At 42.7% G+C, this 12,963-nt stretch overlaps 2 protein-coding genes across 3 annotated transcripts in view; one reads left to right on the top strand and one right to left on the bottom strand.

The window, feature by feature from the left end:
- Positions 1 to 7,516, bottom strand: part of uba6 (ubiquitin like modifier activating enzyme 6) — a 15,058-nt gene extending 7,542 nt beyond the window's left edge. The window contains exons 1-20 of one of the 2 annotated variants that reach the window (XM_035530218.2): positions 7,397 to 7,516; positions 6,485 to 6,564; positions 6,265 to 6,359; positions 6,137 to 6,165; positions 5,850 to 5,944; positions 5,057 to 5,168; positions 4,800 to 4,880; positions 4,512 to 4,634; positions 3,586 to 3,709; positions 3,322 to 3,425; positions 3,163 to 3,225; positions 3,003 to 3,079; positions 2,839 to 2,905; positions 2,535 to 2,678; positions 2,353 to 2,420; positions 2,129 to 2,207; positions 1,971 to 2,051; positions 1,766 to 1,843; positions 1,452 to 1,633; positions 1 to 4 (exon numbers count right to left, since the gene is read on the bottom strand). The exon at positions 1 to 4 is cut by the window's left edge and continues 102 nt beyond it. In XM_035530218.2, the coding sequence (XP_035386111.1) occupies positions 1 to 4; positions 1,452 to 1,633; positions 1,766 to 1,843; positions 1,971 to 2,051; positions 2,129 to 2,207; positions 2,353 to 2,420; positions 2,535 to 2,678; positions 2,839 to 2,905; positions 3,003 to 3,079; positions 3,163 to 3,225; positions 3,322 to 3,425; positions 3,586 to 3,709; positions 4,512 to 4,634; positions 4,800 to 4,880; positions 5,057 to 5,168; positions 5,850 to 5,944; positions 6,137 to 6,165; positions 6,265 to 6,359; positions 6,485 to 6,522 (1,644 nt within the window). In that variant the 5' untranslated portion in view covers positions 6,523 to 6,564; positions 7,397 to 7,516. The remainder of the gene's footprint in view (positions 5 to 1,451; positions 1,634 to 1,765; positions 1,844 to 1,970; positions 2,052 to 2,128; positions 2,208 to 2,352; positions 2,421 to 2,534; positions 2,679 to 2,838; positions 2,906 to 3,002; positions 3,080 to 3,162; positions 3,226 to 3,321; positions 3,426 to 3,585; positions 3,710 to 4,511; positions 4,635 to 4,799; positions 4,881 to 5,056; positions 5,169 to 5,849; positions 5,945 to 6,136; positions 6,166 to 6,264; positions 6,360 to 6,484; positions 6,565 to 7,396) is intronic. The other variant, XM_081714415.1, reaches the window with a different exon arrangement.
- Positions 7,517 to 8,579: 1,063 nt separating this feature from the next.
- grhprb (glyoxylate reductase/hydroxypyruvate reductase b) lies at positions 8,580 to 12,779 on the top strand. Its single transcript, XM_027024606.3, has 9 exons — positions 8,580 to 8,838; positions 9,579 to 9,709; positions 9,803 to 9,875; positions 10,006 to 10,122; positions 10,523 to 10,611; positions 10,875 to 10,979; positions 11,380 to 11,515; positions 11,799 to 11,929; positions 12,171 to 12,779. Exons 1-9 carry the CDS (start codon positions 8,684 to 8,686, stop codon positions 12,290 to 12,292), a joined length of 1,059 nt encoding a protein of 352 aa, XP_026880407.2. The 5' UTR covers positions 8,580 to 8,683; the 3' UTR covers positions 12,293 to 12,779.
- Positions 12,780 to 12,963: the final 184 nt, after the last annotated feature.

Below are 12,963 nucleotides of genomic sequence, written 5' to 3' on the forward strand. Positions count from 1 at the left end.
ACGACTGTGAAGACACAAAGCAGACAATAGGGGACCAATAAAGATTTTTGGAAAAGTTTGCAATACATTTTCTTCCATATACTGAATAAATAAATCTCTCCATTCTTGTGCAACAAGCATAAAGCCAAAAATTCCGCACTGCTTTCCTGCAGTGTAAATACCTTAATTTGTTTTTAATATAAATAAACTTCATGGTTACAATCAGATATCATGCAAGAGGAAAAAAAACAAACAAAAAACAACAACACACACAAAGATTTGTCCTTAAACTGCTAAATAAGACTTCATGTAGTCACCAGTTCTCTCACGCTTAGAATGTCCAGATTTGAAGAAAATGTACAAGTGGTGCAAACGTGACGCACCAGACACGTATGGCTGTTACCCAAAGTAAAAAAAACAAACAAAAAAAACCCCCAAGAAAACACAGACAAAGACTGCTTCAGTTTTAGCTATGCATTTTGGTAGTGTGAAGAAATTGGCACTGTATAAACGCAACTTTATTAAACTTCAGATTAAACTTCATTAATATGATGAATGTAGTACTAGTAGTCGTGAACTTCCTTCTGCGACTTTCTCTTTGCTATCTAAATCAGAGCGACAGCCACTCATGCCTTCTGACTTCTTTAAAACATCACAATCCTTTAACCTCCCTTCACAGTTGGTGATGGTCTGATACTGAAGTACGTCCTCTGCCCAGGACAACGTCTCAGTTGTTATAGATCTTAAACGGAGCGCGCGAGTCCGCCAACATGCGTTTCCTAGTCCTCAGTCTTGGCATCTTTTTCCACTATCGGTGTGATACATTTTCATTCACTTGCGTCTGATAACCTGAAGGTTGTTCATTTTAACCGCATGTGGCTTTTTTTTTTTTTTTTTTAAATGACGATCATGGACCAATTGGGCGCTTAGCCTTCTATGGCAGGGGTGGGGCGTCAAATACACTAATAAATACACAGTTTTCACAAACTGTTGTGCACAGAGAACTGTTTACGAGAGTCATTTTGGACAAATTGTTGAACTTGCAAACATTTGCTGAATCACAGTGCAGTCATACAAAATCAACTTTTACAACAGGAGTATGCGAGCTTTAAGATAGTAATGCCCAGTGCATTAACTTAAACAATTCTGATTAAATAACAATTTGTCTACTTGAAAAATAAAGTAATTGTATTAACCAATCATCTTAAATAAATGCTATCTGTCAGAGACACCAAACATGTTCAGTACCTTCAATTACTGCATGACTTCACTAAATGTCTCAAGTCATCAAGTGGGATTAATTAAAGCAGCAGGTAGGATTAATTAAAGTAGGATTAATTAAAGCAGCAGGTGAGATTAATAGGTGAAAAAATTGCAACACACCTTTTACTCTATGAAGATTAACATATACACACTTCAGGCTCAAGAGTCAAGGGTCAGGGACCACAACCGCCCCCCCTCCCCACACTCACCTGTCCAGGTATCTCCTGGCCTCCACATTGTCAAGCGCCGTGACAACCACGCTGAGCTGTGAGTAGAAGGTGTCATTGTACGCGTCTTCCGTGGCGGGACACACCTTGTTCAGGTGAGCTTCCAGACGCAGCTCCGGGTTTATGTCCAGCGTGGCAGCCGCTGCCGTAATGCTCTTCGGCTTCTACAAGACCGAGAGAAAGCAGAAGAAGAGAGAGAAAACACTACAGCTACTGTAATTGTAATAATACTAAATACTAACAGCACGAAAACATGAGTGACAATACATAAGGGAACGAATAAATGAATAGATTACCTGTATATGTTGAGGTCTGAAAAGAAACTGGCGATTGAGGTTAGACTTCTCTATAAGATCTGGATCAGTGATGCAAATCTGTGACAAACACAAAAGAAATCCTCATTAACAAGAGGTCAATCGCATACAGCTCAACGGCAGAGCCCAATTGAACCATGACCTTCGAAATTGCTCTCCCTTATTTCAGTGTGACCTCTGACCCTACCTCCCCTGAGCATCTGGCCAATCCCACACCAAGTAGCGCAAAGTTCTTTAGCATCTCGCAGCCAATGGCACCACAGCCCACCTGCAAATGAGATGGCTAGATCACAATCGCTCAACGTTCACACACGCTACATGCTTCGAGAGCTTATCTGCACTCACCATGAAGACTCGTAACTTGTGCAACTCCGAAAGCAAGGACTCGCCGATACACACCCTCAGCGCGTCGTAGCGATCCCCCCTTGAAAGCACACATGCACACAAACACACAGATCAGCAGGTTTGAGAAATGCTCCTCAACATGACATATTACATTGAGACGTGTGTGGACTGGTAAACTGCTTGAACCCACTGTCCTATGGGTTGCCATGTATTGAAATACTCACCTAGAAGCAAACTCCTCTAGAGGAAGTGTCTGGAGTGGCTGTACAACCTCTAAAGCATCGAGATAAAACTACACACAAACACAAAAAGGTTGGAAATATTTAAACCCATCCCCTAAAATCTCGTTTATTAATGACATAAGAATATCGGGACAACTTCTGGGTGGATTTGACCTTTGACCCACCCACTGTTGAAGAGGCATAAACTTTCCGGTAAGAGCCTTCAGCACTTCCTGGCTGGCGATCCCACCCACGGCCGCCGCAAGCGGGGCGAGGCAGCCCCTCGCGCAGCGCGACACACAACGCACCAGTGCCGCGTTCATGCATGCCTGGCCATGCCCCCACACATGCGCGCGCACACACAAACAAACAGGAGAGATAGGCAAGTTGTGAGAAATTGTGTTAAAGTCACCAAGCAGTCTATTGGTGAGACTATTTAACAAAATGTAAAATTAAAAAAACAAAAAAAACAAACACACACACACTTACTTTGCTTTTGAGTGTCTCATTGACCTCCTCCACGAGTTTCAGCAAGTCTTCAGAGTCCTGAACACAGCTGCACATGGCAGCAACCCACAGGTGTGAGACAGGGTAGGGGGCAGATACAGGGTGAGAGAGAGAGTGCGAGAGCATGCAGGACAAAAGCATGTTACCCTGCAATGGGGAGCCTGCTGTGATGCTCCTGGAAGAGGTCCAGAGCCATCATGGTCGTGTGGATCTGCAGTGGTACCTGGTGGGAAATGGAGTTTTATTAATAGACCTGCCTGGTGCTGGAGTTTCATGGATTGCCGTTTATTGAGGGGGGATAATGACCTCAGGCTTGCTGAAGTCTGGGATAAGAAGCTTGGGGTCATGTAGCTGCTGCTCCATCGTCGCCTAAACACACACACACAATTGGAAGAGAGATTTTGAGACCAAGGCTGAAGTGAGCACAGCCTGAACGTGACAACACTGTTTGAGGGGCCTACGTACAAAGTGGAAGGTTCTGGGGACCCTGACTGTGCGCAGGATTCCACCATGGAGATACGACTGGAATGAGGATGTGTCACCTATGGCGAAGCTGTAGGGAGACAGAACTGCACACACACAAGCACGCACACATACACACCCACGCATGCACACACCCATCCACCCACAAACCCCAACATCATGTCCACATTAGAAAACACATGAGGTGAAATAGGAATTTCACTATATGTTAATTGCACAGTTTAGATTAGGAATCTGTGGGTGTACCTTTAATTTGGTGAGTGGTACCGTTGAGCTCCGTCATGCCGTTAACCTCTCGGAAACACACGCTTTGTCCTGTCTGCAGGCCGTGCATGCGGTTGTCTAGGCACATTACCACCCCGGGGTTTTCCTTGATTGGACAAGGGGAAGTTGCCGGAAGCAACAAAAAACCATTTACATCCCACAAAAGGATGTTTAAAAGAAAGTGAACAGGAGGTGTACTGGAACTATAGCAAAAACGACAGCAATGCATCAAAACGAGATACCGATATTCTGAAGAAATCCAGATTAATTACACTTAAGATCACAGCTTGTTAGGTTAAACAGAGCCCTGCTCCTAGAAATATGAGATTGTCAGTGTGTGCTCTGAAAGGTATTTTACTGGCCCACCAATTTTTCTATTATTTATTCTGTAGATGCCTGTAATAGTATAACAGTAAGTGTAAACAATTATTTTATGTAGTTTTGCCAACTTGAATGTCAAAATAACAAATCATTGTCCAAGCCGAAAGGCCAAGATTTTAATGTCAAGGGGAACTCACGTGTGGCATACAGTCCAAATACCACCACAAATTTGGTCCAATACATACAAAAGAGCTCACATTCGACCAAGTTGGGACTAAATCAGACAGTGACAGTCTGATGAGAGACTACATTTACAGCATTTAGCTGACACTTTTATGCAAAAAAAAAGTCTTACAATTCTCACTAAACACAACTTGAGCAACTGAGGGTTAAGGGTCTTGCTCAGAGGCCCAACAGCTGCAACCTGGTGGGGGTGGGACGTGAACTGGCAAACTTCTGATTTCTGAGTACCTTAACCACTGAGCTACCACTGTTGGTTTATATCCAACACACAAAGCCTACGTGAATATTAAGACATGTGTGTGTGCAGTATCAGAGCCACACAGAAAAAATTTTGTGTCTGTTACCTGAGTGATGTTTTGAATGAAAAGCTCCTTAGGCTCCTCCCCTGTTGGGTCCCACACCTCAAAACTCTCGCCGAAGTCGCAGAACACTCGTGAGCACATGCCAAGCACATCGCAGGCAACGAACTGCCGGAACAGTCACACACACACACACACCCTGTCACTAAAGCAGCCTCTGTCATTCAGAATTCGAGTGGCATTCTCAGTTTGAATGCTTGCTGCTATTTTCAAGGGGTATAGTTTGGGGTGGTGAAGCTAACCTAGATCCGGTCTGGGTTTGTGTCTACGTACCTTGATGGGAGGACGCTGAGAGTGGCAGAAATGGTCGATCCGCTTCTGCAGGTTCAGGCTCGTCTCGGTTAGCACCACACACTTTGGACCAAAACCACACACACACATACACACTTCATCAAAACATACTGTGTTCAGTATCTGAAATAATTTGGCAAGGACCAAACAAAAAGGGGTGGAGCTGCAAACAGCATCTGAAAGTCACCCAGGACAAAAGAGGACTTTTATCTTGCATCTGCTATGAACTGAAACCCTACCTGGTACTGAAGCAGGAAGCTGAGGTCAGTGATGTCATCGAGGGCAACGGTCGACGAGTTTACCTGAACATACGGGTTTAACTCAGCCACCCGAGAATGGACAGCCTCTACCCTGCAGGAGAGATGGGGAGGGGGGATTTTACAAGTCTAATAGACGCATCTCAATGTGAGGGCCAGAGAGTTGCAAACATTATTTCACAAAACAACTTGGCCCTCTGAAATCACAACATGTGCACATGTGGTGTAGCTGCTATACGAGCAAAAATGTAAATGTAAAAAATTTATCGGCACTGCACGAATCAGGCCAGATCATAAACTATGACAACTTTGTGTAATGTTTTTCGTATCGCTTCATTTCATTTTCTGTTCATATACCATGCACATGTGAATTGGTTTGCACTGCCTGGTATTATATCACATGTGAAAGCATTGTCGTTCTGCGCTTTGAGTTCATCTGTACTGTGTTACATATCTGACGTCGGATGTCACTGTGCTTGTATATGGTTGCCATGACGAAGTCTACTTGACCATTCTGAATTGAAGATGTTCAAGATATCTTCCAAAAATCAAAAAGGCCTGAAAGCCCAAGGAGAAATTATTTTGTCAGCAAAACAGTTTAAACTAGAATGTGACATTTCAGTGCTGGTTCACTAGAAAGGAGTCTAAACCCTGCCGGAAGAATGGCTCTCTTGGGGGGGCTGGCAATCCCAGACACACACAAAGATCGGTCTCACAGCGTAACAGGAGCTAGGCTAGGGCCTACAGCATGGCAGGGTGTGAAACACTGCTTCACCTTTTCTTCTGTTTCTGAACGTCCTCCTCTCGAATGAAGAAGTTGGTGCCGAGGTCCCAGACATCACACAGTCTGCTATCGTGCAACGTGACCACCTATGTACACACACACATTGCTACCTTTCAGAAAGTGACAGAGTTATTGCACACAATCCAGAACAGACACACCGGCACTGTCTAAATATATATCCCTAATGCCACGTTTTCATTGCAGAGCATTACCCTTAAAGAGGCAGCCTTTAGAAGAATAAGAAAATGCAAGACCTGACAGAAAACCTGTCTTCCTACCTTGACTCCAGCCAGTACGATGTTCTTAGCTGCAAGAGGGCAGACAATTCATTTAATCCAGTGTCAATCTTATCCTGGCTCAAGAGATATGATCTTTCTGATGCAAGCTCTCGTGCATAATCACCCACCTATTTCCACTCCCAGTGTGCCCATTCCACTCAGAAACACAGAGGACTGAGCCATCTGATGCATGGCACTGTCTCCCAGAACATACCTCTGCCGACTGCAACACAGGGCCACGTATCAGCCTACATCCATTCCTTTTCTGGACACACACTTGCATGTGGAAAGACGCAGGTTTATTAATCCGGACGCTGTCGTTCAGATTAAGACCTGGGTTCAAATTACCTGTACAATGAGTCATCTATCTCCATGGAGTCGGCCATGTTGGGTGGGGGAGAGGGGACACCTTGCTTTTCCTCTGGACTCTGCGTTACACATAGGTTATGTTACCGTGACAGGCCGACCAGTGCTCTTAACACACATTAGCTAGCTAACAGTTTAACAAAGTAGCTCGCTAGGAAGGTAACAGCAGCCCATCTGGTCAGTAGTGTGTGTGGCAGAGTCAGCAATCTGTATTAGCTAGGCGGCTATCTTAGCAATGCTAGCTTGCTAAGCAGCAGACTAATATAGCAGGGTAAATTAACATTCCCTATTGGTATAAGGGAGTGATCGTAACATGGTGTAGTGGTAGATGTGACACTTAAGCATGATCAGGTAAATTTGTTATAGAAAAGAACATTAGGCTATAATTGTACCACTGTGTAATATCCGCTCATTTAGCTAGCTAGTTAGTAAATCCAGACTCTCTTAAAGTAAGATATGCTAGCTAGTTTAGCTAAATTAGCTATCTAGCTAACCTAGCTAGCTGACTGGCAGTTTTTGTGTCTTTTCATTAAGATGCCTATCTAAAGCATCGTTTATGACTGATGATCTCTAAATCCTGATTGCTTTATTCCACATACGCAAAACACTTTTGTCTACACTTGGCAAGAGAAGCTACCATCGAGGATCCTCACTATCTTGGCGTATAGTTGATCATGAGAGTCAGACTGCTTACACTATCTGTCCTAGCTAACCGGCTAGCGCTCACATGACTGGGCCTGGCTCTTCAACAGTCTACTGAAGGAAAAATATATCAAACTGACGTGCTCCATTGCGTCGCACACATTTGGTGGCGAGTGAGAATGCTTGCAAGTCATTGTTGGTTTGCTGTCATTAAGAGCGCAATTTATGAGACCAAAATAAATTTAGACTTACCTACTTATCTGTGTATGCGAGGGGCCGAAAGCATTAAACTTATTGTTTACTGCTCGTTCATTTGAAGGTTATAGATACCTACTGCCACCTAACGTACAGGAGCGAATAACGGCGCTGGGTCTTCCCAGATCCCTCCATACAATCTCGCCAGTGGGACCTAAAGTCCTAGGTTATGGGTAAAGTTCACTGCCCTGTTTTCTGCATTTTAACTGTTTCACATGAAGTGTAAAAATTCAAGAAAAGCACTTTAAAGTTATAAATATTTCCTGTTTCACATGAAATCTGAAAGGACTTTAGAGTCCATCTGAATCCCATTTGTAAATAAGACTAGCGTGTTATTGTTTTATATTTATATACTAAGAACAACAAAAATAAAAATAGACAGATGTATTGTGTGTGTGTGTGTGTGTGTGTGCATGTGCATGCATGCATGTGAGTATGGGAGGGACATTTTGTTTGTCAGACCTGTCAAATATTTACTACAGATCTTTAGTAAAAAATAAACTGAGAGAGAGAGAGAGAGAGAGAGAGAGAGAGAGAGAGAGAGAGAGAGAGAGAGACTTTATAATATACTTACAGTTTAAATACATTTGGTTGGTCTTAATCTGTTTTGTATGTCATTCACACACACACACACAGAGACACACACACACACACACACACTCTCTCTCTCTCTCTCACATACACACACACACACACACACACACACACACACACACACACACACACACACACACACATTCATTCTTTCTTTCATTCATTCATTCATTCATGGACTATGAATTCTAAAGGTCACAGTCCACATAACCACTCCGTCCTGGTCACTTCTGAGATAAAAGATCCATCCAGAATCGGATTCTTCTGATAACACAGTCTATTGATAGGCTTGATTTAATTGTAACTGAAGGTTTCTGGAAAACATACGTAGTGTTTCAACTGACCAATTTATCAAATCAAATAACCTTGCCTTTATTTGAACAGTTTATTATAATTAATTCAATAGTTGCCATAAATTTAGGAATTCTTACGTCTTGTTTACCATCATTCTGTCGGATAACTAAACTTTTGGCATAGTTGCTGTATATTTTGTCACCAATTCCCCTTCTTGTTTCATATTGGCTGAGACGATCGGGCAACGGTTACCGCCTCCCGTGGGTCTGGTGCAAAAACATCTCACGCCCCCCACGATTTCTGTAGGACCGTCGGCCAAGTTCCGAAGTCCTTGAGTAAACACGCTGCCGTCCTTTGTCAACGGTCCCATCCCGTCCCGTTGTAAGTCGGTGCACAATGTGGTGGAACAGAGTCGCGTTGCGGAGACTCCAGCGGACTGGGGTGGAGGTAGCTGTCGCAGGAATTCAGCGGGAGATGTCCTCGTTACCGCGGGTGTACGTTACTCGCAAGGTGCCCCCAGACGGACTGCAGATTCTTCGGAAGTCTGGCCAGTAAGTTCATATAGCCTACGATTAATCTTAAAAAGCGAGCATACATTTATGATGTATTTTCAGTACCGAATAACAAACACACAAACTATGGGATGTACATCCAGCCAAAAATGGATATAATTAAAACAGTAAAATGAAAATGCAAACCAACATTTACCATTTCATTTTTTTCTCCATTCCATGGACAAGAATGAAAATGAAAAAGCTACATTGTAAGTCTTGTTTTCCATAAAGGCATGAGTCATTTATCACAAATATAAAGAGAAAATGGAAAAAAAAAAAACGTTTGCTATTTCGTTTTCATAATCATTGTGGTATTGCATGACTATAATTGAAATGGCTAATAAATAAAAGAAAATCTAATCTTCAGTTTGGCTTGACTATTTCTTCATGAAATGTATAAGTCAAAACTAAAATAAAAACTAAATGGCAAATGTGGGTTAGCATTTTCAGATTATGGCGCTTTAATTACAATATTTTTGGCCGGATCTACCTCCAGTAAAAACCCAAGACAAATATTAAATAACGTTATCAACAAAGTTGCCTCCGAATTTGTGGCATTTTTGAAAATCATTTACCAATAGTGTGTTTCACATAGCCAATGCACTTCAGAATTAGAAATCTAGGCATACTTCAACGCTATTCTCTCGTTATAAGTGCAGTGGGCCATTCTACGTAGAAGGCTGTCAGCCTACATGTTAACTCCGTGTGTATTTTTCTCCTCATTCGTAAATGTCTAGAGTGCAACTGGAGCTGTGGGATTCTGACGACCCCGTTCCCCGCCGTGAATTGCTTAAGAAGGTCAAAGGCTGTGATGGCCTGCTCTGCGTTCTGACGGAGAAGATCGACGCTGAAGTATTAGACGCCGCAGGTTGGCCAAAGCAAACGTTCAGCCGGTAGTGGTGGTTTTGTCGTGGGTACGCGTACGCGACTTAAATGAGCGGTTGTTTTTTTGCGTGTGCAGGTCCAACTTTGAAGGTGCTCAGTACCATGTCAGTGGGGTTTGACCATCTCTCACTGGATGAGCTGAAGAAACGGTCAGCGGCAGACGTTTATACGTGTACATGCGTATTTCTTTGTGTATGTTTCTTTGTGTAAGTTTCTATAATCAAAAAGCGAGATTTTGATGACACGACGCGTATTTGTCTTCTTTACATGTGCATTCAGGAGGATCCGCGTAGGTTACACTCCCGAGGTGCTGACCGACGCGGTGGCGGAGCTGACCGTTGCCCTGCTGCTCGCTACGTCGCGAAGATTAATTGAGGCTGCGCACGAAGCCAAAACGTACTTAGTTCTTTACTCAGATATAATGATAGAAATTAATGTTCGCTATAACCCCACGGAGTGAAATGTGAGTACTAAAATGCAAGTTAATTAATGTGGGCCTGCGTCGTTGCAACCTAGTAAAGATAATGTGCTTATACATATGTATATATAAACTCATACATTTAATGTGTGTATCTAAACTTACGAGAAAATGATGCACATCAAAAAATGATACATTAAAATAGCACAAGAAAGTGACAAAGATATTTTGCTTAGAAATTTTTATTTTTTATTTTTATTTATTTCTAATTAAGACAGGATAAATGTCCATTGCCAATGCATTTCGCCAGATAATGAAAGTCAGTTGTTCACACCTCCACTCTACTGTGCCACCCTGACCTGGTTTGTTTGTGTTTAGCGGGGGCTGGGGAACCTGGAGGACCCAGTGGCTGTGTGGGTACGAGCTGGCCAACAGTACAGTTGGCATCCTCGGACTTGGAAGGATCGGTGAGTGACCCACAGCACGAACCGCTCACAGTATCAATGCCTTCGCTGCCCCTCTGGCTCTGCCAGCTGTCCACCATCTTTTTAAGATCTACTCAGTAGTCCAAACCAAATGGTGGAGAACAAAATCAATGAATTAAGTAAACCTGTTACTCATTACTGTTGCTTTCTGAAAAAGTATTAGCAAGTTGTAATAATAAGCAGGTAGAGATTAGTGGTGGTTGGGGTATATTCACAGTTTCAAATGGGGTGTGTGTGTGTGGCAGGAGTGGCCATAGCGGAGCGTCTAAAGCCCTTTAAGGTGAAAAGGTTCATCTATACAGATGTTGAACCAAGGCCAGAGCTAGCAGAGATGATTCAGGCAGAATATGGTAAGGAGGTCATCTTTACTGATATAAATGTGTAATTTTATTATATATATATATATATATATATATATATATATATATATATATATATATATATATATATATATATGCCAGTTGTCCACCATCTTTTTAAGATCTACTCAGTAGTCCAAACCAAATGGTAGAGAACAACATCAATGAATTAAGTAAACCTGTTACTCATTACATATATATATATATATATATATATATATATATATATATATATATATATATATAAAACCTTTTGCCCCTTAAAATAGAAAGAGGCTGCTTTACTGACAAATCTATGATTCAAACAGCTGTTAGAGCAAGAAAATAATAAAAAAAAAACCATTCATGAGTAGAGGCTGATGTGTGTGTGTGTGTGTGTGCGCACATGCAGTTTCCATGGACGACCTGGCAAGGCAGTCGGACTTCCTGGCGGCATGCTGTGCCCTGACTCCAGAGACTCAGAGCATTTGCAACAAGAACCTTTTCTCCAACATGAAGAAGACGTCCATCTTCATCAACACCAGCAGGTAGGGCCCCTGCAGGAGCTCACGGGCTCCTCGCCTCAGAGAAGCTGCTCGCAGCAACCACTCCTGGAAGCCAACAGCCAACAGCCCGTCATGTTCATGCCAACAGCCCGCCCACTGCGCGTTAATAGCCGACACCCATGGCGAGTCAACAGCAAATCATGCTGCTTCTAAATCAATGTGCCAAGAAACCGAATATGGAGGCCAGATTTCCAGTTAGGCCAAGCAATGAGATGGTCACGTGAGCCATGCTGAGATGTGCACAATGTACTTTGCTGTTAAACAGGGGAGGAGTGGTAAACCAGGAGGATCTGTATGAAGCTTTGGCCACAGGGGAGATTGCTGGGGCTGGACTAGATGTCACCACTCCAGAGCCACTGCCTACCAACCATCCCCTCTTCACACTCAAAAACTGTGGTGAGTTCGTGTGTGTGTGTGCGCGTGTGAGAGAGAAATGACCATAACAGACATATTTCTCAAATGAACCATTTGCCAGGTGATTACATGTGAATGTGATTTCACCCTATAACAAATACCATGAAGTGTTCGCTTAGCTATATAGTCCAGTACTTGACTGAGTAGTTTCAATGTTTTTCTCAAAGTGTGTGTCCTGTTGTGATCATAATCCTGCTGTGTGTGTGTGTGTGTGTGTGTTTAGTGATCCTACCCCACATTGCAAGTGCCTCCTACACTACACGGAACGCCATGTCTGCTCTTGCGGCCAATAACCTGCTTGCTGGACTCCGAGGAGATCGCATGCTGAAAGAACTTCACCTATAGAGTCTACGCCCTAGAAATGATGCCTTATTCACAGACATGCATGAACCCATACTGAATTCCTGTGTCGTTAAGCCATCCCACTTGAACGGACCTGTGAGCTAACTATGCTGAGAAAGCTACAGTGAACACGGTTTGTTAGCATTCACTACTGAACCGTGGTCCTGTGGGAATGCGATTGGAACAGTTACTGTCTGTATTCCGAACTGTTTGGCAAAGTGGGAAAGAGGCTATTGTACTGAAAATAAATTAAAAAATAAATAGTAACATGCCTTTGTCAGTACACAGAGCATAAGGGCAAAGTCAGAGATCACTGATCTACACTGAACAACTTAAAGCCCATCTATACTACAGACGTGAAAACCTTTAACTTGTGGAAAATGCAAAAATGTATGTGGCAAGTCTTAACATTGATGCACATTAAGATTGCTGAGAATATAACATTGTCTTTTCAAGACTCATCAGTTTCATTAAAGAGATCTTTCTTTTCTTTTTTCATTTTTAAAAGCATTTTTTAAACACTTAAATTTCAGTAAATTTGTCAAGTTTTGATGCTACTCACATAGTGCCTGAAAGTAGTGTTATGTTTGTTATGGATAGTTAGCGTGGATTATGTAGCATTATCAACCACAACTCTGGTACCAGCTCTAAACAGGTGTCCTTTAACACAACTG

Source organism: Electrophorus electricus, chromosome 5, assembly GCF_041902795.1.
Source record: "Electrophorus electricus isolate QZ-2024a chromosome 5, ASM4190279v1, whole genome shotgun sequence".
NCBI lineage: Eukaryota > Metazoa > Chordata > Actinopteri > Gymnotiformes > Gymnotidae > Electrophorus > Electrophorus electricus.

Coding starts and splice junctions, on each gene's coding strand:
- grhprb (XM_027024606.3), top strand. CDS start 8,684: ATGTGGTGGAACAGAGTCGCGTTGCGGAGACTCCAGCGGACTGGGGTG. Junction 9,876..10,005: donor CTGGATGAGCTGAAGAAACG/GTCAGCGGCAGA, acceptor ATGTGCATTCAG/GAGGATCCGCGTAGGTTACA. Junction 10,612..10,874: donor CCTCGGACTTGGAAGGATCG/GTGAGTGACCCA, acceptor TGTGTGTGGCAG/GAGTGGCCATAGCGGAGCGT.